The 25,817-nt window shown below is 35.8% G+C and overlaps 1 protein-coding gene across 3 annotated transcripts in view; it reads right to left on the bottom strand.

The window, feature by feature from the left end:
* Positions 1-1,691: 1,691 nt before the first annotated feature.
* Positions 1,692-25,817, bottom strand: part of TRAPPC8 (trafficking protein particle complex subunit 8) — a 99,114-nt gene continuing 74,988 nt past the window's right edge. Inside the window, exons 21-29 of one of the 3 annotated variants that reach the window (XM_075532485.1) lie at positions 23,690-23,837; positions 21,255-21,351; positions 19,443-19,511; positions 19,294-19,352; positions 16,182-16,355; positions 13,293-13,394; positions 6,347-6,492; positions 3,527-3,616; positions 1,692-2,681 (exon numbers count right to left, since the gene is read on the bottom strand). In XM_075532485.1, the coding sequence (XP_075388600.1) occupies positions 2,447-2,681; positions 3,527-3,616; positions 6,347-6,492; positions 13,293-13,394; positions 16,182-16,355; positions 19,294-19,352; positions 19,443-19,511; positions 21,255-21,351; positions 23,690-23,837 (1,120 nt within the window). In that variant the 3' untranslated portion in view covers positions 1,692-2,446. The remainder of the gene's footprint in view (positions 2,682-3,526; positions 3,617-6,346; positions 6,493-13,292; positions 13,395-16,181; positions 16,356-19,293; positions 19,353-19,442; positions 19,512-21,254; positions 21,352-23,689; positions 23,838-25,817) is intronic. The other 2 variants (XM_075532487.1, XM_075532486.1) reach the window with 2 other exon arrangements.

The raw sequence follows: 25,817 nt of genomic DNA, 5'->3' as shown, positions 1-25,817 counted from the left end.
TGTTGAGAACGAGAGGGATTCGATAGAACACGGACCCAAAACCCATTTGTAGGCAATAGCACATCCCCTCACAGAAGGGTTACAAGGGAGGGATGCGTCAAAGAGGGCATAATATTGCACCAATGAAACACACAAAATTCATCTGGCTCAGAGGCTTCCCCACCTCACTATTATGACCCCAAACCTGCCTTTCAGTTCTGGCTAGACCAGAGCATGTACACTGGTAGATGAGTCACGGAATCCAGGTCAGATAAACCCCTCAGGAACAGAAATTTTAGCAATACCAGGAGGAAAGGGGGAAGGGGAGGGGTGGTTAAAGGGGGACCCTATTGCAATGATTGATGCATAATTCTTGCCCCCCCATGGGGATGAACAATAGAAAGATGGGTGAAGGGGACAGCGGTGTAATATATGAAAACAATAATAAATTATAATTTATCAAGCGGTCACAAGGGTGGGAGGGGGAAAAGGAACTGATACCAATGGTTCAAATAGAACGTAAATGTTTAGAAAATGATGGGAACACGTGCAAATATGCTTGATACAAAGATGTATAGAATGTTATCAGTTAAAGAACCCCCAATAAAATGATTTAAATTAAAAACAATTAAAAACTGGGCTGATTAGTAACATCACATTAAATGGAAAAAAATACTTAAAATTATGGATTTCTTTTTACTTGGATCTACAATGAACTACCATAGAAGCAGGCATCAAGAAACCAAAGATGCACTCAATGGGCAAACCCTTGGGAAAGCCCTCTTCAGAATGCCTGGAAGATGACCTTTAGTGACTAAGGTGAGCCCGACCCAATCCTTGGTATTTTCAATCTCCTCAAATGTACGCAAAAGCTGGGAAATTAATAAGGAAGATTGAAGAAATGATGCATTTAATTATGGTGTTGGCAAGTAATACTGACTATAACATGAACTGCCACAACAATAAACTCACATGTCTTGGAACATGTACAGTCAGAATGCTCCTTGACAAGACTATTTCACATAACTTACACATGTTATCAGGAGAGACCAGTCCCTGGAAAAGGACATGTTTGGAAAATAGAGGGTCAGTAAGAAAGAGGAAAGATTTTCAACAAGAGGGACTGACACGACACAGTGGTTGCAGTAACAGGATCAAGTAGTGCAACAATTTTGAGAATGGTGCCATTAGGTTGTGTTTCACTCAGTTTTACAGAGGGTACTCATGAGTCAGAACTGACTTGATAGCACTTACAGACAACATCTCAATCTATTGGCAACATTTAGACACACACACACACACACACACACACACACACACACACACTTTCTTATAATTTGATCAGTCATTTTAGTTTTCTTCAGCTGGAAGGCTAAATTACCTAGTATGGCATTACCAGAATCAGATTTAGATGGTAGTTATTTACAAAAGCTCCAATAAACACTGATCTTCCATACTATCAAGATGTGCATAGATTATACAAATGTGTAACCAGGGAGACACATGACACGTTTACAATAGCAAAGATATCGAAGTCTGTAAATGACAACAATCAAGCTTCCCTAGGGAATTTCTGGTATCAGCTAAAATAATATGTCTGCATGCATGTTCCAAATAAAGAACAAGATTAAGTCTTCAGAAAACCAGGCTTTAAAAAAGGCATCAATAGATCTCTACAGTGAATATCATGTCTTTATTTTATTTACAGAACATTTGTTATAAATATAATACATTTCTGAAAAGCTTATTTTTAATTATCTTGTGATTTATACTTTAAACAGATCAACTCAATTGTTAAAGTTACATAATAACGAATATAATTTAAATGACAAAAATGTTGTTTTGAAATAGTGCACTCTGTACTGATGAACAAAGAATAAAAGTCAAATTCTTTTCAAAAGTATATTCAAAGCATTAGGGGTGGGGAACTTTTATTTTTCTCTTTACAAAGTGATGTATAAGCCACAGTGACTACCAGATACTGAAATATGAACTCTAACTAAAGTTCCAAAGTGACTTTAGAGGATCTGTGTAAAGACAGAAGAATGCTTACTTAACACTCTACAGGGCTTCAGTAAAGCTGGCAATTGTAGACTGATGGCTTGAGAGGGTTAAACAGGACCTTTCCTCAAAATCATCTCCTAATATTCATGTTCCATCAAGAAGCTGCAACAGCAGACTTAGACATTTTTAAGATAGACATTTTAAAGATAGGGCCTAATAAGGTGCACGGATAGGCTGAAAGTCTGTATTATGAGCATGTAAATGATTACCCGGGCTTAAAGAAACACAAAAGAAGAATGTAAGTATTCCCAGTCCAACGTGCTTTGTATCATCAAAATATTGACAAATCAAAGTATTTTGAGTGACCCGACATCCAACTTCCATAGCAAGTTAGGTGTTCCAAATACTGCTGTCAACCCATTCTGCCAAGTAAGACTGTGGTTTCAGTGCACGTTTGAAGTTGTCACACATCACTGATGATAATTAGGGCAGGGATGGAGTTCTGTTGACTTGTTTCAAAAACAGTAACTTGGTCTGTTAACTTGGCAAATACCCTAGGAGTTCCCAGGTTATAAACACCTGTATGAACAAAACATGCTTTCAGCAGCAAACTGCGAATCTCCTGGCTTTTAAGCTGAAGTTTGTATTGCGTTTGTCCAAGCCAAGCGAATGCTCCGTGGACCTCCAATGCTTCTGGGCTAAGGGAGGAGAAAAATGGAAGGATGGAGAGTTTGTTTCCTTTATAACTTTTTTTCTAGACTCCCATTACCATTTCACTTTCACCTACCAATTTTATTTCTAGAAATTATTTTATGAAACCAACAGTTCATAAATAATCACAAAATGACATTTTTATTATTCCTAGTGCTATAATACCTAACATTAACAACTGCAATTTTCTAGCTAAAAAGCAGAATAGCTCATTTGAAGCTCACAATAGCTCATAAATGATAGAACCTGAGGTCAAACCTGAGCTTTCATCATTCAGTGATACACACATAACAGTAAATGTGTAGACAACAAGGACACCTCAGTGCTACTGTCCAACAACAAAATAAATGGTGGCACATGTACATGAAAGCTTTTGGGTTTCTGAGAGCTGCCTCATATTGTTTGTGGTCTTACACGACATTTATACCTCAATTACTTTCCTAAAGCACACAAAAAAAATTTCTCCGTTCCAAAAAAGCATCTGGGCCTTTTTTAAGTGTAAAATAAAAGAAGGTAGGCCTAGACTTTTCTTTTACAACTACACCCCCGCCAAGAAGCCTTTAGTAATCTACTATCACAAACTTGTTGTCACTTAAGAGTTCTTGTCACCAACTTTTATAATTTATTTCTGCAAAAAAATCAGTGTCTGTTTTTGAAAATTGGTTTCTAATTTGTCAGTACTGTATGTTCTATGAACCAAACAAAAACCAGAGCAAGCCTGAGGAAACTTTACTCATGGTGGATGATTATTTGCTTAATTTCAAAATAGCGAATATTCAAATCATTTTAAAGCTTAAACTAAAAACTAACGCTGTACTACATGAATTCTTACCTTGCTGCTTTATGCCGAAGATCGACTATGACATCCACATCTGTGTGCGAACAATTGGAAAGTAAAAGGGTGACTGGTACTACACAAAGGCTAAACAAATGAAATAAAAATAAATTTTAAAAAGTTGGCTATATATGTATTTCATAAAGACATTACTTTCTTGAAGATAACAAGTAAGAATAACTAACAGAACATAAATTCCTTAAAAATAATTATGTTTAAGTGAGCAAGAGAAAAAAATTCAAAATTATTTAAGAGCAATTATATAAATATAAGAAATATTAATACAATGCCCGAATACTTACAATCTCAGCTAAGAAAAAGGCATCAATAAAATGCCAACAATCCCCTTCACTTATTAACTATTAAAAATTAGCTGATTTTTAGAACTTGGCTTAGACTTTTGCTTTTCAACCAAATTTTCAAAAAAGCCATGTTTTAGAGATTATGAGGATTGATTCTCATGAATGTAAATTAACAGGAAAACTTTTTCAAGTGCATACATTTGCTCAGTGAACCTACTTTTTTTCCATATAAAGTATCATTTCATAGCTAATGAATTACAAACGCATGAGAGAAAGGAAAGATAATGCTAGCAGAAACATGTAAAAAGAGGTGAATTTCCAATCAGGAACACAGTGAAACAACATTTGTGCACAAATGAGACATACATACATCCTATCATTTACATTTTACTTTTAAAACAAAAAGACAGCAAATAAAATAGCCTTACAAACGAACACACAGGAACTACTAGTGTGTGCAGATAATGTATTTTGTACCTTTACTGAGTAAAAGAAGAAATGCTGTCAACCCTAAACTCTCGTCCTCCTGTCACTGTGTCAGGAGAGTCCATCACCGACCCTGCCAGACCCGGAGCACATCTGTAGCTTCACTGTCCTAGTTCCAATGTTCATTCTTCACCAATTCTCTCTCCTGCCAATCTCTGCTTCACAGCAATGCTCTCCATTTTAATTCGTGTTCTGCTTCAATCCAGTTTTCACACTCTTCTCTTTCAAATCAGGCACATCAGAATCACATCAGGGTACATCAGAACAGACTGCTGCGTCCCATCTGAGAGTATCTGATGGTGTGGCACAGGGCACAATTGGCATTTCTAATAAATTCCCAAATAATGCTGCTGGCCTGGGATACCATTTTGAAAAAGCACTACTCTACACACGCACAAACTTGTGAAGCCTCCTTGTTTAAGAGACCAAATCAATGACAACGATTCTCCTACTCTTACCTCTGATTATTTAACATAATTTTTCATTCTTGGATGCTACATTTTAACCCAATGCTGCTCTATCTTGTTCTTGTCAGGTGCCTTCAGTAGTAGAGTCACTTGGAGACCTTGAGAAAATCTGCTGCCCAACCCTCTCCACGTGTTAAACAAGTCAGAACCTCTGGGGTCGGGCTGAGGCATGAGTTTCTTAAATTTCCCTATGGGCTCACAGAATGCATCTGGATGCATCAAAAACACACAGAAGGAGCACTGGGCAACATTGATACCTTGACAAAGATTTAAGACAGAACGTTACTTAAACAGTACTTTAAGTGGCTTTTTTTTTTAACCTGACACTTGGACACGCGGGGAAAGAGCAGGCAGAATGTTCATCTGCTGTTGGTGGTAGCTGTTAGGTGCTCTCGAGTTGACTGACCCACGGGGACCCCATGAACAGCACTCCAAACCATGCCATGCAAACAACAGTTGCCACACTGCAGTCACTTTGTCAATCCATCCTGTTGGCATGCTTACTATTTTCCCTAGTCCTTCCTTCTATTTCACCATGTAGAATGTGTTTCTCCAGGGAGGTGAGGTCTTGCCCCATCCTCTTTAAGGAGCATTCTGGAAGTATATCTTCTAAGACACATTCATTCATTCTTTTGGCAGTTCATGGTATGCTCAACATTCTTCACCAGCACCATAATTCAAAAGCATCAATTCTTCTTCTATCTTTCCTATTTATTCAGCACTTTTTGTAGGTATATGAAGAAAATAGGAAAATGCCATGGCTTGTTGGAGTGACATTCAACTCTAAATCCATGAATGATGATTTAAGATTCAATGAGCAAATTTAATGTCCATTTAATACTTGAACTTTCTGAAGTCTTTGATATGATTAAGTACTTCTCTCTTGACACTATTCTCACTCAATCCCATATTAATATCACTTTTATTATTTATTAGCCTTTTCTACCTAAGTTTTCACCATCAGTCTTCTTCACGAGTTCCTTTTCCCTTAGCTCATCTCTCTATAAGTCTCTATTTGTCCTCTTTTGTCCCATCTCTTTACATAACTGGGGTGATTTTATGAAACCCATCCCTTCAATTATCTATTGCTTGACGAGTCCCTGATTTACAGCTGTGAGAGGCTTCTCTTCATCTCTTACTTCGGCAAACCAGGAGCCTTGGGAACTTTCAGATGATTTAGATGTTTCTGTACGCAGATGCCTCCCTTGGTATATTCAAACTAGTTACAAAGTAACGTTCATCTCATTTTTGTAACATTTACTAAATCTTAAGTAAATTATTGTCTAAATCTTTAACATTAAATGTGTCCACATTACAGCCATGTCTTAAGTGTAATTTCTGTGTCTAAAATAAAAATTACTTTCCTCCTATTTTCTTTAACAATAAATCTCAAAAGGATACTACAACATACAGACATTGTAGCAAAGATAAATTACTGAAGAGTTTTTAAGTCCTATAGACTCAATAGTATTCTAATTCTTTTCTTCAATATTTGGGTTAATGCCATTGCAAGATTAAATGAATATATGTGTTGTGAAATTTTGGAAAAATAGATCTCAAACCTTTTCAGATGAAATGGATGATTAAATGACTCTGGATAGTGAAGACTTGTTTTAATGAGACTAGAGAGCTGCTCTACTGATGGTCTTGAGGAAATTGTAGTGTTTTCTGTCCTGACAAATTTTAATAATTCCATTTCTGGCGGTTCCTGAAAAGATAAAAAATATGAAAATAATATTAACCTTGTTAAATGAGAAAATACAAAAATTTTATAACACCAAACAGTACTTTTCCTGTTATGATTTAAAATAACATCTGTATAATATGTAATATAGTCAGAATGAAGAAATCAAACCCTAGAATCACTTTTTCATTCTCTGGTTTATTATACAGTGAAGTTTAAGACTTCGATACTAGCAGTTTTGAAGATAACTCAGGTTGAACTGAGTAAGTTATTTACGTGCTTAAATACTTCATGTGTAAGAAAGGGGTTATTTATAACATTAATTTCAAACTGTTGTAAAATTCTTAGCTGCTCAAATTATTAAGGACATAGGGTTAGCCATTCAATTGTAAAGAAACTTTTAATAGTGAAGCTCTAAAATTGCATTACATTTTCATTTGAAAAAGAGACTTTTATATTTTATAAATGATAGTGCTTCAATTTTATGGTTAAGATGCATGCAAAAGTATTAAAATAGCTATTTTTATAAAGTATTTCATATCTAAAACATGCAAGACTGGTCAATTAGAGATTCAAATATGAGTGGTTCACATAAGCAACACTGGTGCGCACCTAGCTTGGGTGGAACAGTCGCCTGCCCCCGGTAGTTGTTATTGGTCTCGGTTCAAACCCACAGCAAGCCTCTGTGCAATCAAGTAAAATGGTGCCCAGTGCTGAGCCATCCTCACAAGTGTCCCTGTATCTGAGCTCACTGTGGTGGCCACTGTGTCAATCGAGCTCATCAGGCCTTCCTCTTTTTGCTGCCCTCCACTTTATAGAGCATGACGTCCTTCTCCAGGGACTGGTCTCTCCAGACAATATGTCCGATGTATGTTAAGATGAAGTCTTACCATCCTTGCCTGTAAGAAGCACTCTTGGCCATAATTCTTCCAAGGCAGATTGTTTGTCCTTTTGGCTGTCCATGGTATTTTCGGTATTCTTCACAGCACCACAATTCAAATACATCAATTCTTCTTCAGTCTTTTTTATTCAATTCCAACCTTCCCATGCAGATGAGGCAATTTTTCTACCATGGCTTGGATTAGGTACACCTTAGTCCTCAAAGAAAACTCCTTACTTTTCAACACTTAAAGAAGTCTTAGCAGCAGACTTACCCCCCAAAATACATAATTTGATCTTGACTATTGTGTCCAGGTACACTGATCCAAGGAAGACAAAATACTTGACAACTTCACTTTTTTTCTCCATTTATCATGATGCTACCGATTAATGCAGCCGTGGGGGTTCCGGTCTTCTTTACATTGAGTTGTAATCCACACTGAAGGCTGCAGTCCTTAATCTTCAACAGCAAGTGCTTGAAGTCCACCTTACTTTCAGCAAGCTAGCATGTGTCATTTGCTTATCATAGTTGTAATGACTTCTAATCTTGATGCCACATTCTTCACATAATTCAGCCTTCTCTGATTATTTGCTCAGTGTACAGACTGAGTAGATATTGTGGTGAGAGGATACAACCCTGACACACACACCTTTCCTGATTTGAAACCATGCAGTGTTCCCTTGTCCCATTCCCCAAACCGCTTCTTGATGCATGTACACGTTCTGCAGGAGCACAATGAAGTGTTCTGGAACCCCCATTCTACTCAACATTATCCATAATTTGTTAAGATTCCCACAGTCAAGTGACTTTACATAGCAGATAAAACACAAGTAAGTAAGCATCTCTCTGGTATTCTCTGCTTTAAGCCAAGGTCCATCTGAAATCAGCAATGATATCCCTTGTTCAAACTCCCCTTCTGGAATCAGGCCTGAACCTCTGGCATTTTCCTGTCAATGTACTGCTCCAACTGTGGTTGGATAATCATCAGCATATTTACTTGCATGTGGTATCAACAATATTGTTCTACAATTTGAACAGTCTGTTGAGTCACCTTTCCTTGGAATGGGTACAAATATGGATCTCTTCCATTCAGGTGGCCCAATCCCTATCTTCCAATTTCCTGGCATAGACGAGTTAGTGCTTCCAATGCTTCTGGCCTTGCTTCTAGGAGACCTCAAAGTAAAGCATTTACTTTGGTGATTTCACCCTTATCATTTAGCCTTATAGACTCAGGTAATTAATCTCATTAATTTCTCAGAATTGAATTATTATAATATCTCACTCAAATTAACATATAATGCTAGATTGTGAATGCATCAATTTATAATAATAAATGCTGTTTTCAATGAGCCTGATCAGGATACATTATCTTTCTGTTGGCACACTGCTCAGGAAACTAAAGTGTCAGAAGATTGCTTGAAATTTATCCGAAAGCGTAATGATATCAGGCTCTGCTTCTCTCCAGTGGGGATGTAGGTGAGCAGCATACAGTCATCCTGGACGATGTCTAGGGGAGCACTGGCACTAGCACTGTTTCCTTTTCTTTTTTCTGGGACTCACACATGACCACCCCCTTCTGGTGGGAGACTTTTTTTTTTTAGCTATGTTATTATTTTCACTCCAATAAAACTTAACTTTTAAGACTGGAATGCTCTCTTTGTGATCTTATGTATTTCTGGTCTCATCTATTACATAGTTTTGCTTTTCTGATTTTTAAATTTTGAATAAAACCCTTTGAAAATTATAAAGCATTTATTCATTGTAACAAGAAATTTCAAAAACACTGGATAAGATAAAAAGTAAAAATACCTTAAGGCTTTCTTTTAAAAGTTCTTAAAAAAGATATTTTAAAGTCGAACATTTAACAGCAATATATGTATTTGCAAAGCAATGTACGTATTTGCAATATAATAAATGTATTAACAGGCTCCTATTAAAAATTAGGACAGTCACTGTACTAAACCTTTAGAAAAATATCACCCTCTCTCCATTTGTGGTAGTTACATAATCTGGTGACAACTTATGGAGGGGTGGAGTCCAGCCTGTCAATCAGATCGCAGCTTGATGACCTCATTTGGAGGTGTCACGGAGATAAATAGCTTGCTGAAGGCAGGACACACACACACACACACTCTCTCTCTCTCTCTCTCTCTCTCTCTCTCTCTCTCTCTCCCTGTGAGACATTGCTGTTGACAAGCCACACGGAGTTATGCTAGAGCCCTGGAGTTGAAGGAGCCACTTGGAGACCTCAGACAGCGCTGAGATGTTTCCACTGCCACTGGATCCACAAGACTTTCCACCCACTGGCCTGTGATTTTCCTGCATTTGGCGCCATTCCATGTGCTTCGTGAGTCTGAAGGGGAATGTATGGACTAGCAATGACATATGGGGTGATACTGGACTTATGGGCTTGATCTGGAGCTTTCTTACACATGAGTGTCTATAAATTTGTTTCTCTAGTCTACCGGGCCTAGCTACCATTCTTTTAGAGGGGAAGGTTTTAAGAGTGAGTTAAATATAAACTTACAGTTTATTTAACATGTAATAAGTGCAAAATATGTCTAGGAATTATAAACAAATACAACTTCTGTGAACAGAATATTTGCTAAAGGAAGTAATTTTGTTGTCCCGTTGACAGTAATTTTGCAATATAGACTTCCTTGTATTTCTCCTTTATAAGGCAAAATAAAAATATATCCTGATTATAGATATGCAATGTTGGAATAAGCAATCTAAAAGTTTATTATGTACATCTATATGCAAATTATATTATGTACATCTATATGCCAATTATTCATATTACTGAACAATTCATATCTGATTATGACAATTTTGACATTACATTCTTTATTCACCCTTATTATGTACTTATTTATTATATATTTATTATTATATATTTATTATATACTAGACACTATCCTAAGAAATTATAGTAAATTAATTAATAAAGCTGATAAATTTAACCTCAACAAATAGAAGACTCCGCAGTTGAATATAGTATAAAAACTCATTCATTAAAAACATTTGACTCAACAGAACACCATTTTCTTTCAGACACTTTATTAAATAAAAATAATCTAGAAATAATGTAGCTCTACTTATTCCATGGTGCCTCATTTGTAAAATATAAATAATTCAACCTGCCCTTGCTTGCAGAGATTTATGATGATCAAAAAGAGAACAAAAATGACTTTATAATATATAAAACACATATATACTCAGTATCTGGTTTAGGGCAATGTCCTTACTTTCTGGTACCTTAAGATCTTCCAGTACATCTTGCATTTTCCTTGCCTGAACCCTAAAACCAACCACTTTCCCCAGGAGCCCGGCTCCCTTTCATTGGAGAACCGTAGTTAAGTTCTAAGTTTAAATTTGCCTGCAAACGAATGAATTACAAGTACAGAGATACAAGCAAAAGCAATCAATTTCACATGCATGAAGACTGAATGAAAGAAACCAGCCAAAGGCAGAATACAAACTGTATGGTTTCCAGGTATCTAAACTCTTTAAAAGCTGTTCTTTATTTTATTTATAAAATGTCCTAAGTCAGAGCCACAACTTGATTCCATGGGGTCACACTTCTCATTACAAGTGCACAGGAGCAGAGCTTCTGACAGATGGGTGCTGTTCTATTTCTGAGAGCTAGTTATACCAGAGTGTTGATCAATTTGTAAAAGTTCAATGAGCAATATGGCCTTTTTTCTGTATTTTTCTTATGCATCAATAAAAAGTTTAAAAATGTATTACTGTTTAAACATTCCAATAAGCTCCAAAAACAAGGTATTGTTTGGACCTTCTAAATAATCCTGAATACATTTCTATGTATCACCTGTCATAGGAAAATATAGGAACTATATTAAGACACCAAAAACTTAAAAGCAAATTTAATCAGAAAATATTTATAAGTCTTCCTCTGTGGCCTAGATTAAGAGTAACAAAAAGTACTTTTATAATTCTGGACAATTTATACAGTTCTTTTACAATTGTACAAGGGAAATGAAGTGTGAAAATTAGCATTACCACAGTTCTACAAGTCAATAGTAATTTGAGTAATTTGCATGAGAGCATGAACCTGGAAAGCCTTTGCGCGCCATGTTCATTACTTGTAGAAGTTGAAACAGCCTGTTATTTCCCAAGTTCCGTTAACCATATCAAGAGAATGCAAATGCTTCAAAAGTGATAAAGATTAAAGGTAATGTTATACATAGTATATAAAATACACAACCACAGAGTAAATGTTATAAATATCACTGTATTTAATTTTCTGAATGCTCTCTAGTCATCTCAAGTTTTCACCAAATTTCTTGAAAAATAGATATAAAGCCCAGAAATTTTTAGGTAAGCAAAGAGAAAGAAATGGCAATTAAAAAAGTAAACAATTGATTTGGGGTTAAATTTGTTGTCCTCATTAAACCTAATGAAAAATGATCATTATGTAACTAATCATCAAAGTAAAAATTGGTGTTATAAACTCATCAACGAACACAAAATTTGTGGATGTAACTTAAATAAGAAACCAAATATTTACCTAGCCCTAAATTAGACTTCCACAATTAACTTATTATGAAAGAACAAACATTAACTACTGTGGAGAAATCATCAAATGATCCTAGACTAATAGTAAGACAAATTAATATCACATGGCTTCTCATATAATACTGAACATATAACAGCACTTATATCCAATTTCTACCAAAATGAGTAACTCCAATTCATAATGAGGAAACACAAGACAAACTGCAAGAGTATTATCCTACAAAGTAACTTGCCCATGCGCTTCAAAACTGTCAATATCATATATGACAAAGAAATTCCTAGATCAGTGGTTCTCAACCTTCCTAATGCTGCAACCCTTTAATACAGTTCATGTTATGGTGACCACCCCCAAGCATAAAATTATTTTCAATGCTACGTCATAACTGTAATTTTGCGACTATTATGAATATAGAGAGCCCTGTGAAAGGGTCGCGATCCACAGGTTGAGAACTGCTGGCCTAGATTGAAGGAGGCTACAGAGACAAGTGCTGCCACCAGCCAAGAAAAAAAACAAACTCTTCAAAACTCACTGCCATCAAGTCAGTTAGTTCCAACTCACAGTGACCCTTATAGGGCAGGGAATAACTGCCCCAGTGGGTTTCTATGACTTATACACTTTATGGGAAAAGAGAACCTCATCTTTCTCTCAAGCAGCGGCTGGGGGGTTTGTATTGTTATCTTGCTGTTGGCAGCCTAACACATACCCCTCTGTACCACCAGAGTTCCGCTGACAGTTAAAAGAGCATTATTAAGACCTTAAATGGCACTAAGAGTAGGTTGACCATATATCAACAATACTTAATCAATTATAATTCCTGAATTGAATAATTATTTTGATAATGTAAGCGACCATCTTTGTGCCAAGAAAATACTCAGTACCTTAAGGATAAAGAGGTAAGATGTTTGCAACTTACTTGAAAGTAATCCATTCCAACAGAATAATTTAAAAACAAATTGATTGTACAAATCTTTTAAATACATTCAAAGCATTCAATTGTATGATATATGAATTGTGTCAATAAAACTTTTTTTAAGTAGGTAAGTAGTTGACAACAGCTAAGTTCTTGTGGGAAATTAAGAGTGGCTTAATGTCTATGTGATCCTATTATAAGAAAGAAAAATAAGAGAGAATTTGCTTCCCTTGTTCTGAAGTAAATCAATTCTTTATATAGTTATGAATTCTAAGTTCTATGTAGAATAAACCTTAGGAAATCCCAGGATCATAAATGCACCTGGAACACTTACAAAGGTATGAAGTCATTTTAGTATCAATTTACGTTCGTTCTCAATATTAATGTCTTCCCCTTCCAAATTCCCAATGTGTGCATAAACCAGACCCCAACCAAAACACAAAGACACAAAAAAATGAACAAAAAGTCCACACAGAAATAAGTGATCAACTTACCGGCTTCTGAATATAAGAAAAGGCTTCTGTTCCTATAGTACGAAGAACAACATGATGTTGACCTTCTAAAATAAGTTGTTTACTGTCTTCCACAACATATGCCTGTAAAATGCAAATCATAAAATATCATTCATCGTGCTGGTGGTACCTCAAAAGTAGCCGATCCAAGATTCAATAGAAAGCAAAATATGTATGGCCAATATCTACTAATACCAATACTCACTGCTATGTCAGTTTCTCTACTTATATTTGGACACTAAATCAAAAATTAAACATCTGTTTTGCCTCCACAAATTATACAGTTGGTCTGGATATCTAACAGGTCTCGAAATTTTTTTTCAATGTTCCCTAGAGCTCTTAACAAAACTAGTGCAAAAGAACTGGGCCATAACACAATTTTTTTTTGTCTATTGGACAGACAAAACACAGGCAAAAGGTTCTTATTTTTATATTCTTGCTTCAGAAATGCTCCAGGGTTTAATCATGTAATAGAATAGAATCATTGAGTACTACCATAAATCCTCTAAGTAAAAATGCCATACCCTGGGAGACTTAAGTTAGTATGCTTTACAATGGCATTTCCCGCCAAAACTTAGTGAGCTGGTTTTATTTCTATTTAACTTGTTCCAGCAGATGACTCTTCTCCCTCCTCAACTGCATCTGTCCAAGAGAAAATATAGTCTGACATACTGTTACTGTCACATCCTACAAATATAAAAGCTTAAAATTTCAGGTCAATCTTAATTCTTAAGATTTGTTACAAGTTACATAATTTTCCAAATATTTAAAATAAAACATGTTTATCCAAGCTCTTGGTTCCCTCCTGAAACATATTTGATTCAAAAGACCTAACTTTGCTGTAAATCTTACTCTACAATTTAAACAATCTTTCGAGTTTCCTTTAGCTAAATAGATAATTTTGCATTACCTAGAGCCCTCACTAAAAAAAACTATTAATTTCTCAACTAAGTGAATGATACAAATGTTCACTTATGGGAGAGAGAAAATTGAAGGAAGGGGCAGTAAGAGAAGCTGGATCTCTGAATGTATTGTACTTTACAAGTTCACTCTACAACTACTCTAGAGCATAAAGCAAGTAAGAAACCATGTTAAAATTAATAGGAACAAGAATTTCTACGTAAGCTATATCTATAAAAGGTAAAAATATGATGTAAAAGTCCTATATTCTTTATGTAATTTGAAAACATGCTTAAATTATAATTCATTCAGGAAATATGCTTACTAACATATAATCTAGCTCTGTCCTTTTAAAAATCATAAAAGCCAACGGCAGACCAATATAAATACTCTAAATCTCTGAAAGTTCATCCCACTAAATGGAACCAGGATCCCCATTATTGAAATGGTTGGTCTAAACTCGGTTCAAAGAACCTACTGACAACAAGTGGGTCCTACCAAAAGGCTACAGGATTCTCACTGGCCAAATACTAGATAATGTCAGCATTACATGATGATTGTAATGACCTGAAATATCAAAAATATAAAAATCTAGGAGTTCATAATGAGGCAAAAAAAATACCTCAATGATCACCTTTGCTAAGGTACCAAGTTATTGTTCTAGAAACTAGTAGACGAAAAGAAACTGAGTACTTACACTGTGTCTTATATAAATACTTAAGGGGCTTTCAGAAGGTTCATGGAAAAATTCCAGTAACATTCCATTTTCCCAAGAACTTTTTGAAGTCCCCTCATATTTCAGGATAACTTTATAGAAGAAGCATAGCTTAGAAATACAGAAGCAATTCAGAATTAGATAATTATTTTGAAATCGTAAGTAAATAATAAAACTAGACAATGATCAAAACTGGCTTTCAAAATCATTAGGTAAACAGGGAATAATATACTAAGATGAAAATGGTTGTCAACACCCGACTTCACTAGTCTATGATCATTAAGATGGGGTCACCAGACATCTTGTTCTTCCTAAGATATGCAGCTGGAAGTACACAGGGATGCAAAACTGAGTACGAGTCTAATTAATCTTGATGTAATTATAAGTACTGGAGCTGAAAAAATATGTAAACTAATATCAGAAGGATATAATCAAACAAATGAAAAATGTAGGGAATTCTTTAGGACAAATGATGGATCCAGTTTTTTCATTAAAAAAAAAAAGAAATGGACAAGAGTCGGGAGAACTATGGTAGGTTCAGAGAAATTGAAGAAGTATCAATCAAATGCCAGCTGCAAATCTTATGTAGACCTGATTTTTCTTTTTAAGTAAAATTATATTTTCAAATAATCTGGAAATAATGAATACTAATCAATAATTAAAAGACAAGGGCGGGATTATAAATTAATTTTGTTCAGTGAGATGATGTGGGGTTGGGTCTATTAAATGAAAAAGTTCTCATCTGCTAAAAGCACATATAAAAGCACTTAAGAGATGAATTCATGTCTAGTTTTGTTTTGAGTAAGGCAGCTAATAATAAGGCAAAGTAAAACTAAGGAAGTAAAAATAGATGAAATTAAATTAGTAAACATTAACAGCTATTAGAGAGTCTGATTAAGATGTACGTATGGATTTGGGGGCTAATTTTTCTCTGTAACATTTGAAAGTGACTCTAAGAAGTTTAATAATAGTATGTTTCCATGATGCTAACAATGTGTATAACAGTGTCATAAAACATTGAATTGATGGTTAATTCATGGAAGAGTCACTTAATTTGAATATCATTTCCCATTGGCTCTCCTCTCCCCCCAAGAAAGTCATTACAGAATCACTAAAAAAAGTTACAAGTTGATTTTTTAACACTGAAACTGAACTATTTAAGCAGAAACAATTAGGAGCAGCAGCTTCCATTTTTTTCAGACTAAGACTTAAGAATCTAGACTTGAAGTTTTCTGAAATACTTTAAAAATACATACCTTCCATAATATGACAATATTCAAATCCACCTCACTGCACTTCTGAATCAATCTCACGGCATCCTCTAGCGACTGTTTTTCTGAATGCACAGAGAGCTGAGCTTGTGGTTTTTTCAATTCGGATGATAAACTTCGATAAAAGAAGTCTGCACATGGGCTTGCTGAACTTACTATCTGTTAAAGTAAATAACATATGTATCCATGTTTTATATTAAAAAAATATATGACCTGTCAAAAATTATGCTTGAGTCATTGATAATTTAGTTTCAGTTAAATATACCCTGACAAAACTTATATTTCTATTTCTTTTGTACAATCAAAAAGGCTTATTCAGTAAATTGTTGACAGCATTTTCAATGTGGATTTTATATAGGGAACCGTTTTATGAATCAACAACCTGAAAAAACTATTTTTGCACACCACCCTGTCACCTCAAAGTAAGTAAACTACACTTCCATGATACTAGCTTTGACATTCCAAGCATCTAGAGAGGATGAATATTCTCTAAATAAAAATAATTATTAAAAAAGACTTTTTAAAAACTAAGGTAACACAGGTATTTCTCATTCAAATACTTGTAACACAAGGTAATATCCAACGAAATAAAATTCAAATAGTAATTATCATTAATGATATTTGAGGGGAGAAGGCATGAGAAAAAATTTTATGTGGATTCGAAATTTCCCTAATTAAATTCTCTACACTTATGGCTTCTTGCACTGCAAGCTAAATTATATGCACATTAACTTTAGTTAATTAAGCATTCACAAGGAAACATCTCCCCCGCTACCTAGCATTGGAACAAACTTTTATTAGTTAACCAATCAATGTCCCTATCATCTTCTCATTAATCTCAAAAACTCACTGCCATTCTCTATTCTGACTCATAGCACCACCCTAGCTGAACACGGGGCAGAATAGTCCCTGTGGGTTTCTGAGACTGCCACTCTTTACGGGAGTAGAAAGTCATGCCTTACTCCCGAGGCGCAGCTGTGGTTTCCAGTGGGGTTTCCAACTGTTGACTGTGTGGTAGCGACCCAAGGTACAACTGCACCATTAGGCTCCTCATTAATCTAATGCTTGGTAAATTACATTTACTGAACTAAATTCATCAAAAAGGGAAATGTCTTTGTGGCTTTTCATTGCTCTTATAAAAAATTATCTGGCAAAAAATATAATAGATTATACTTTTAGTATCATTTAAGTGTGCTTCTTTTGATTTAGGGATTCTAAAATTTTAAAAAGAAATGATGCCAACTAGTTTATTTAAAAATTTATTTTATTTTAAAAAATCATTTTATTGGGGGCTCTTACAGCTCCTATCACAATCCATCCATCCATCCCTTGTGTCAAGCACATTTGTACATATATTGCCCTCATCATTCTCAAAACATTTTCTTTTTACTTGAGCCCTTGGTACCAACTCATTTCTACCCCTCTTCCTCATGAACCCTTAATAACTTATAAATTTATTATTTTTTTCATGTTTTACACCAACCACTGTCTCCCTTCATCCACTTTTCTGTTGTTTGTCCCTCTGGAAGCGGGTTATATGTCGATTGTTATGATCGGCTCCTCTTTTCCCCCACACCTTCACCTTTCCATCCTGGTATCGCTGCTCTCATTACTGGTTCTGAGGGGTTTATCTGTCCTGGATTCCCTGGGTTGTGAGCTCTATCTGTACCGGTGTACATGCTCTGATCTAGCCGGATCCGTAAGGTAGAATTGGGGTCATGATAGCTGGGGGAGGAACTAGAGGAATGCGGGGGGAGGAACTAGAGGAATGTTGTATGTTTCATAAGTACTATACTGTACCCGGACTGGCCCGTCCCTTCCTTGTGACCCTTAAAAAAAAAAGGCCGAACACTAAATTCATCCATTCAGGAAGCCATTCATGCTTTGGAGTTATTGCTTTTGTTACTTTGAGATATTTCTAACTACCTGCTTACACAAAAGACATTATCAGAAAATGAATCAGATGAAGGCAAATGGTACAACAAATACAAAAGTAGAACAGTATTTGGAATTACCAAGAAGAACACAGAGAAATAATGCCAGCAACAGCACAAAATTATTTGCAATTTCACATCCTCAGTTCAGAGTTTCTCAGAGTAGGTCCCCGGATCACCTCTTCAAATGATCTCCAAGGCTGGTTGAAAATGCTTATTCGAGGCTCCACCCAAGATACAGGAAATCACAGCTTCCAAGGTGGCAGAGCAGAGCCTGCATTTTTACTAAGTCTTCTAGGTCCCTGATACTCAAAACAATGTGTACAGACACATAACCTCAATACCACTTAAGATGGATTGTATGAGCCCCAATAAAATGATTAAAAAAATACCAATCAAGAGTTTCTAGCAATTCAGAACCTCAGGTTGTACCTCAGTCCTACTGACTCAGAGGTTATAGACTCCTAGAGGATTCATCCACACTGTCTTAAAGTTTAAAAACTACTGTTTTAGATGATTCTGACATATAATTAAGGTGAAGCAGCCCTACACGACAATGTACTTAAAGCCACAACAGCCTGTATCTGGATTATTAATTAGGTCTCAGAGCCTAAGAAATGCCAGAATCTCCAAATTATCAGGGTCCACAGTGAACACTTTCTCTAATAAACAGCTTGCTTCACATGATCCTATTTCTTTTTTAATCCCAAGGGCTGTATGTGTTTCATGTGATATAAATATTCCCATAACAAAGTTGATTTTAAATAGTTAATTAAAATACAACAGTTTGCACAGCATTTTTGGTTGTTTTGGAGCAGTGGTTTTCAACCTTCCTAATGCCGTGACTACTGAATACAGTTCCTCAGGTTGTGGGGACACCCTAACTGTAAAATTATTTTTGTTCTACTTCATGACTGTAATTTTTCTACTGTTATGAACTGGGTGACCCCTGTGAAAGAGTTGCTCAACCCTCAAAGGGGTCATGACCCACAGGTTGAGAACCGCTGTTTTGGAGCATAAAGGGAGATTACATAACAACAATATCCAGATGTTCCTTCTACAAGGAGTACATGGATCAAAGAAGCAACAGCACTAGCCAACTAGTTAAGACAGTCCAGAACTGTGACTTTTGAAATTAAACATTGTTGGACTTCCTTGAATACCTGCTCATTTCCAAAGATGATATCTGCAAAGGTGTATTTTTCAGAGGGTTGTGTAGCAGCTGAAAAACAGGAGGAAAGAAACTAATCACATCATTCGCATGAAATATAAAAAGGCCACTTAAGCGATTGTGAAAGTAAAATGAATTTACCTTCTTTTTCCTTACATCTTATTGCCTTGAAGCAAAACTTTCCCTTCTCCCTACTGGCAAGTTTAGCATCTAGGAAGAAAAAAACATCACTAAGATCTTTTTCACTTATGACAGAGTTAAACCATATTCATTATTCCGATTTTGAGGCCATATGGATAACTGAGAATCATAAATAATGCTAATGAAAAACAATCTTGGCTTTCATATTAATAAAGTGAAGCTGGCTCTTAAACATAACAACATCCTGTTTTCTCTAAGCACATGTTCATATGTGTGTCTATGGCATCAATGGAAAGTCTCAGAGGTCAGATCTTAGGAAGCGAGGAGCCCACAATGCACCTGCCCTTTCAGTATCGTTTTCATGTGTATAATTCATATTGCTATTGTTAAATGTATATACCTTGCTCTGGTATACTTCTCCACTACCGCAGGTTCCTAAGTACTTTTAAATGCTAATATATTTTAATTACTTCAAAACATCTGAGCTGGCATATAATTTACATTAAAACTACACTTAACCTTTCCCTATTAAATATAATCTTGCAGTAAACTTCTCTGGTTATATGATTTTCCCATAGTTTGAATTCCTTTGTATAAATTCCAAAATTAAGGATTAATGTGAAGCTAAGGGTTGAACATTTTTACATCTTTTGAAATACACCATACAATTATTTTCCACAAATAAATAGCATTTTTATCAGTTTTGCCCCACTCTTGTAAGCACTATTCATATATTACTAAGCGTGAAAAATACTGTCAATATGTATCACAAGTTTAAAGTGTGCATATTTCTTCACTAAATCCAAGTACATTTTTCCTTCAGAAATACTTGCATAGGTGCACAGATGTGCAAGGATGTATAAACAATGATCGCCAAAACAAAATAAAACTCAGTGCCATCGTGTTGATACTGACTCACAGAGTCTCTATAGAATAGGGAAGAACTGCCTCTTTGGCTTTCTGAGACTCTAACTCTTCATAGGAGTAGAAAAGTTCCGTTCATCTGTATCCCTCAGAACAGCTGGTGGTTTAGAACTGCTGACCTTGTGATTAGCAGCCTAATGCATACCATACCCACCAGGGCTCCTTAGCAATGATCATAGTTCTACATGAGAGGAAAGGCACATCTGAAGAGCACCAGCTTCCATCTGTATGAGGGTGTGTGTGAGAAATATATTTGTACATGAAATTTTATGTACAAAGGTGCAGATAAGCTGGAATCATGTTTGAATCTTGACTCTTCTAACTAAAAGCTGTGAAACTGTGAGCAAATGTTTATTTAACCTAACTTCAGACTCCTAATTTGTAGAGTAAGAATCATAATTGTTTTTATCTTAGTTTATGAAAATGGAAAGACAGTCAATGGAGCATTATAGAACCACTCAAATGCTCACGAAAGCTGGTTGCTTGGAGGTCATGTAAGGACATATAAGAATACGCAAAGGAAAACCAGTTATCAAATGGTGCCTTTCCAACAGTAGGAAATAAAAAGAAACTTCCATTTTCTATATGTCCTGTTTAATTTTTTTACTGTGAACTTGTACTCGGGGACTAATTTTACAGTTTTAAAAAAATGAAGAAGAGAATGCCAGTAAAGGAGGTGTGAAGAAAGCGAGAAATAAAACAGGAAAGGATGAATTAAGATAGGTAGTTTGATTTAGTCACATAAACTAATGCAGCAATAATTTAATGCTTCAAAATGTTAATTATAATAAACACACCAATAATCTTATGATATTCTGGTACTTTCTGAAAAACCCAAGTAGCAAAAATATCAAAATTTATTACAAAGGGGAAAAAACAAAAACAAACCTTTGTTTTCTGAGGGATTCACAGATTTCTGCAATTTCCAGTGTTTGCTACTACTCGATACCTGTACAATATGGAATTCCTTAACACCTGCTTCACTCTGTCAAAGAATATAAGAATCACTCAAGATTTAAGAGCACTAACTTAGAATATTCCAATGAGTGCAATATTCAGATATTATCAATGATATTAATCAGTAAGATGAAATTTATACACACTATATTTCAGAGTCTCTTTTGAAACATTAAAAAATGTATTTTTCTGTGCTTTCTTTCAGTGAAAGTTTACACAGCAAATTAAGTTTCCTATTTGACAATATCTGTATAATTAATTGACATCAGTTTTCACAATGTTAACAGCATTCTTTGTCTTCCTTCTTCAATTTCCAGCACTCTAGTTTCCTTGACCCCTTATTTTCTCATCTTAGTTTAGAAAGTGGCCTTTCAGTCTCATATAGTTGTTTCGTTTTTAATACAATACAATACTCACAGATATTACTCTACACATTCTTTATAAAAAGTCTTTAAAAAATTTAACAGCTCTACTGACACACAATTCATAAACATTTATAAAACAGAGGGCAACATTTTATCTAAGAACTATGTTAAACTATAATGCACTGCTAGTAACTTTTATAATACTAGAAAAAACATTCTTCCCAGTTATTAGGACCTATTATACTGATATTACTAATATTACATTTAAAAAATTTGTTCCCAACTTTTAACCAAAATCTTTATTACTTTTGATCTTTATATCATATTCTCATTAAGACAAAAGCCAAACTCCCTCACCCCTAAAAAAAAGTTTTCACAAAACAGCATGTTCAGTATCTACAGAGTTGCCTAAATTCTTAATATTTTAAAAACTTTTCTTATCAGAGCTAATTTGAAATTATTAAAATCTTATTAAAATGTTTTCTAAGCAACAAAGCCCACATGGAAGAACACACCAGCCTGTGTGATCGAGAGGTCCCGAAGGGATCAGTTATCAGGCATCAAAGAACAAAAAATCATATCATTGGCTGCACACCTCCATGATAGGCTCGCTGAAGACAAATGGGTGCATAAGCAAATGTGGCGAAGAAAGCTGATGGTGCCCGGCTATCAAAAGAGATAGTGTCTGGGGTCTTAAAGGCTTGAAGGTGAACAAGTGGCCATCTAGCTCAGAAGCAACAACGCCCACATGGAAGAAGCACACCAGCCAATGCGATCACGAGGTGCCAAAGGGACCAGGTATAAGGCATCATGCACACAAAAAAAGATATATATGTATATATGTGTGTGTGTATGTGTGTATATATATATATATATATATATATATATATATATATATATATATATATATATATATATATCATATTGAATGAAGGGGCAAGAGCAGAGTGGAGACCCAAGGCTCAAGTGTCGGCCATTGGAGATCCCCTCATAGAGGGGTTTAGGAGAGGAGATGGGTCAGTCAGGGTGCGAGGTAGTACCGATGAAGAACACAGCTTTCCCCCAGATCCTGAATGCTTCCTCCTCCCAACTACCATGATCCGAATTCTAACTTGCAGGACTAGATAGGGCAGAGGTTGTACACTGGTGCATATGGGGGCTGGAGGCACAGGGAATCCAGGGTGGATGATACCTTCAGGACCAAGGGTGTGAGGGGCGATGCTGGGAGAGTGGAGGGTGAGCGGGTTGGAAATGGGGAACTGATAACAAGGATCCACATGTGACCTCCTCCCTGGGAGATGGACGGCAGAGAAGGGGGGGTTAGGGAGACTCTGGATAGGGCAAGATATGACAAAATAACAATGTATAAATTACCAAGGGCACATGAGGGAGAGGGGAGCGGGGAGGGAGGGGGAAAAAAAAGAGGACCTGATGCAAAGGGCTTAAGTGGAGAACAAATGCGTTGAGAATGATTGGGGCAGGGAATGTGCGGATGTGCTTTATACAATTGATGTATGTATATGTATGGATTGTGATAAGAGTTGTATGAGCCCCTAATAAAATGTAAAAAAAGAAAAGGAAAAAAAAAAAAGAAAATGATTAGGGCAAAGACTGTACAGATGTGCTTTATACAATTGATGTATATATATGTATGGATTGTGATAAGAGTTGTATGAGCCCCTAATAAAATGTTTAAAAAAATGTTTTCTAAAAGAACCATGAAATTCCAGCATATCAGCCCTAAATATCCTACAAGAGAGCAAGCTTATAAATTTATGAAGCTAAGTGCAAAGGACTTTACAAAATGAGTAAGAAGCCTTTTGAATGAGTCTAGAACTAAATCAATCTTTTACTCTTAAAGATAAATTCCCTTACCCTATTCTAAATGAACATTCCCAAAGTCCTTATCAACTGCCTTGTAGATGGAAACATTCCTTTGGTTTTTTTAACGAAACATTTCAATTATAATTAGAACCAAAGATCAATTTCAAACTAACTTACAGTGTTGACATTTTCCACATCTACAAAGACTAGCAGATTGCCACCTCTCCCTTCTTCATCTTCAAGAGAATTACTTCTGCAGACAGCGGCTCGTACATTCAAAGATCGGCTGGTACAAATAACTGCAGTGTGTCTTAATATTCTGTGACTGAAGAAGGAAAAAAAGGCAAATTTAACCAAAGAACTACACCACCCTAGCTTATAGTCCCCAATTCCAAAGAAAGATTGTAAAAACTGATCCTATTATAAGAATGGCGAAACCCCTGATGCTTTATGAAAAGCGTATGAGAACAATGAAAACCCCACAGTTTACAGAGGGATGTCTTAAAACAAGTATCCATGTTAACAGGCAGTGTTAAAGCTAAAGCTCACAGCGGCAGACCATCCACATCAATTTATGAGGAAACAATAAACTGCCTGCACCCTAACTGAAGAGAACTAATTGGTTCAACTTACACGATTGTGACTGAAAAATCAAAATTGAGCTAATGATCTGTTTTCTGGGTGCCTTTTAAAACTGTTGTGCCTAGATAAGTTGCAGACAAGGGCAGATCTTTTGATGGGAATTTTAAGCAAGTGGACCAAGATCCTGAAGCATTTCTGTTAAGAATGGTAACTGGCGATGAAAGCAATCTGAAGCTGAAGACACAGCACAACCAAAGCAATGGGGGTCAAAGCAAAAAAGTTAACAGCAAAAGGTTTTTGTGGATAGGCAGGGCATTTGCTTGTTGACTTTCTGGAAGGCCAAAGAATGGTAACATTTGTTTAGTACAAGAGTATTTTGAAAAAGTCAAAGCTTTAGAAGAAAAATGCCCGAGAAAATTCTGTCCTTCTCCATTATAATACTCCTGCTCATCCCTCTGATCAAGCAAGGGCAATGTTGCAAGTTTCTGTGGGAAACTTACAGTCTTGATTGGGCTCTCTGTGATTACTTTTTGTTTTCTAATCTTAACAATTCTTAAAGAGCAACCATTTTTCTTCAGTTAATAATGCAAAATAACCCCAATTCTCAGAACTCTCAGTACTTTACATCATTGCTTATAAAGTATTTTAACCTTGATGGAGCCAATGTTGAGAAATAAAGTTTATACTTTCTTTTATCTTTTAATTCCATTTTCAACAAAATTTTTGAAGCCCTTTTATAAACACATGAAAACTTTTCTTGCCATAAAGTTACTGAATTCTTATCAAGTACAATCCAAATATGGTACCAAAGCCTCCCACAACACAGCTTTCCCGTTCAAGATTTATTCCCCAATCAGGATCATAGTCTGGGGGCCATCAAGGTCATTTGGCATACATAGCTCCCAAAGATAATGTTCTACACCTAGCTTTGGAGAGTAAAAAGTTCTTGAGCAAGCATTTAAGGTGTCATTATCCAAAGGAAAGAGGAGTGATAAAAAAAAACAAACACTTGGAGATAATTAACCCAATTAACCCAATGGAGTAATGGACAGACATCAGCTTCCACAGCCCAGAGACCAGAACTAGATGATGCCCAACTACCACACCAATTGCCCAGGAAAAGAGTCCCATTAGAAGACTCTGGGTAGTGTGGGACAAAACCATGGAACAAACTCAAAAGCCTCGAGACTAGTGGTGAGGCAGAGAATAGTCCAAGACACACCATAGTTCTGGCGCTGAACTCACCTATGTGTTGGAAAAATCAACTCTCTACAATTAAAGAGACAAAGGTCAAAGGGTTAGGTAAGAAAGAAGAATGGAAACAGGATACACAGGGGAGGAAGTGGGATAAGCAGTGATACATGAAGAGGAAAAATCAAATTGAGCTAGTTATCTGTTCAGTGGGTGCCAACATTCTTGTGCCCAGAGAAGCTGTAGACAAGAGAATTTTCTATGGAAAATTTAAAATGAGTTCCAACAAAATTGTATGCATTGTTGAATGTAAAACTTATGAGCTGCTCGTAAACCTTCACCTAATTCAGATTTATTATCCTTCATTTTAATAATACATTTGTACTGCAGCCAAATGAACTGTATTCAATTTATACTTTTTAACGTACAAACCTTCATTCACATACATTAGTCATCTTTGGAATGCCCTTCTCCTGACACCCAAATTCCAAAATCTTTTACTTTCACTGGAGGCTCAATTCATAACTGCTTC

This window comes from Tenrec ecaudatus, chromosome 15 (assembly GCF_050624435.1).
Source record: "Tenrec ecaudatus isolate mTenEca1 chromosome 15, mTenEca1.hap1, whole genome shotgun sequence".
Classification (NCBI taxonomy): Eukaryota; Metazoa; Chordata; class Mammalia; order Afrosoricida; family Tenrecidae; genus Tenrec; species Tenrec ecaudatus.
The sequence above is the reverse complement of the archived record's forward strand: the minus strand, read 5'-3'. Positions and strand labels throughout refer to the sequence as shown.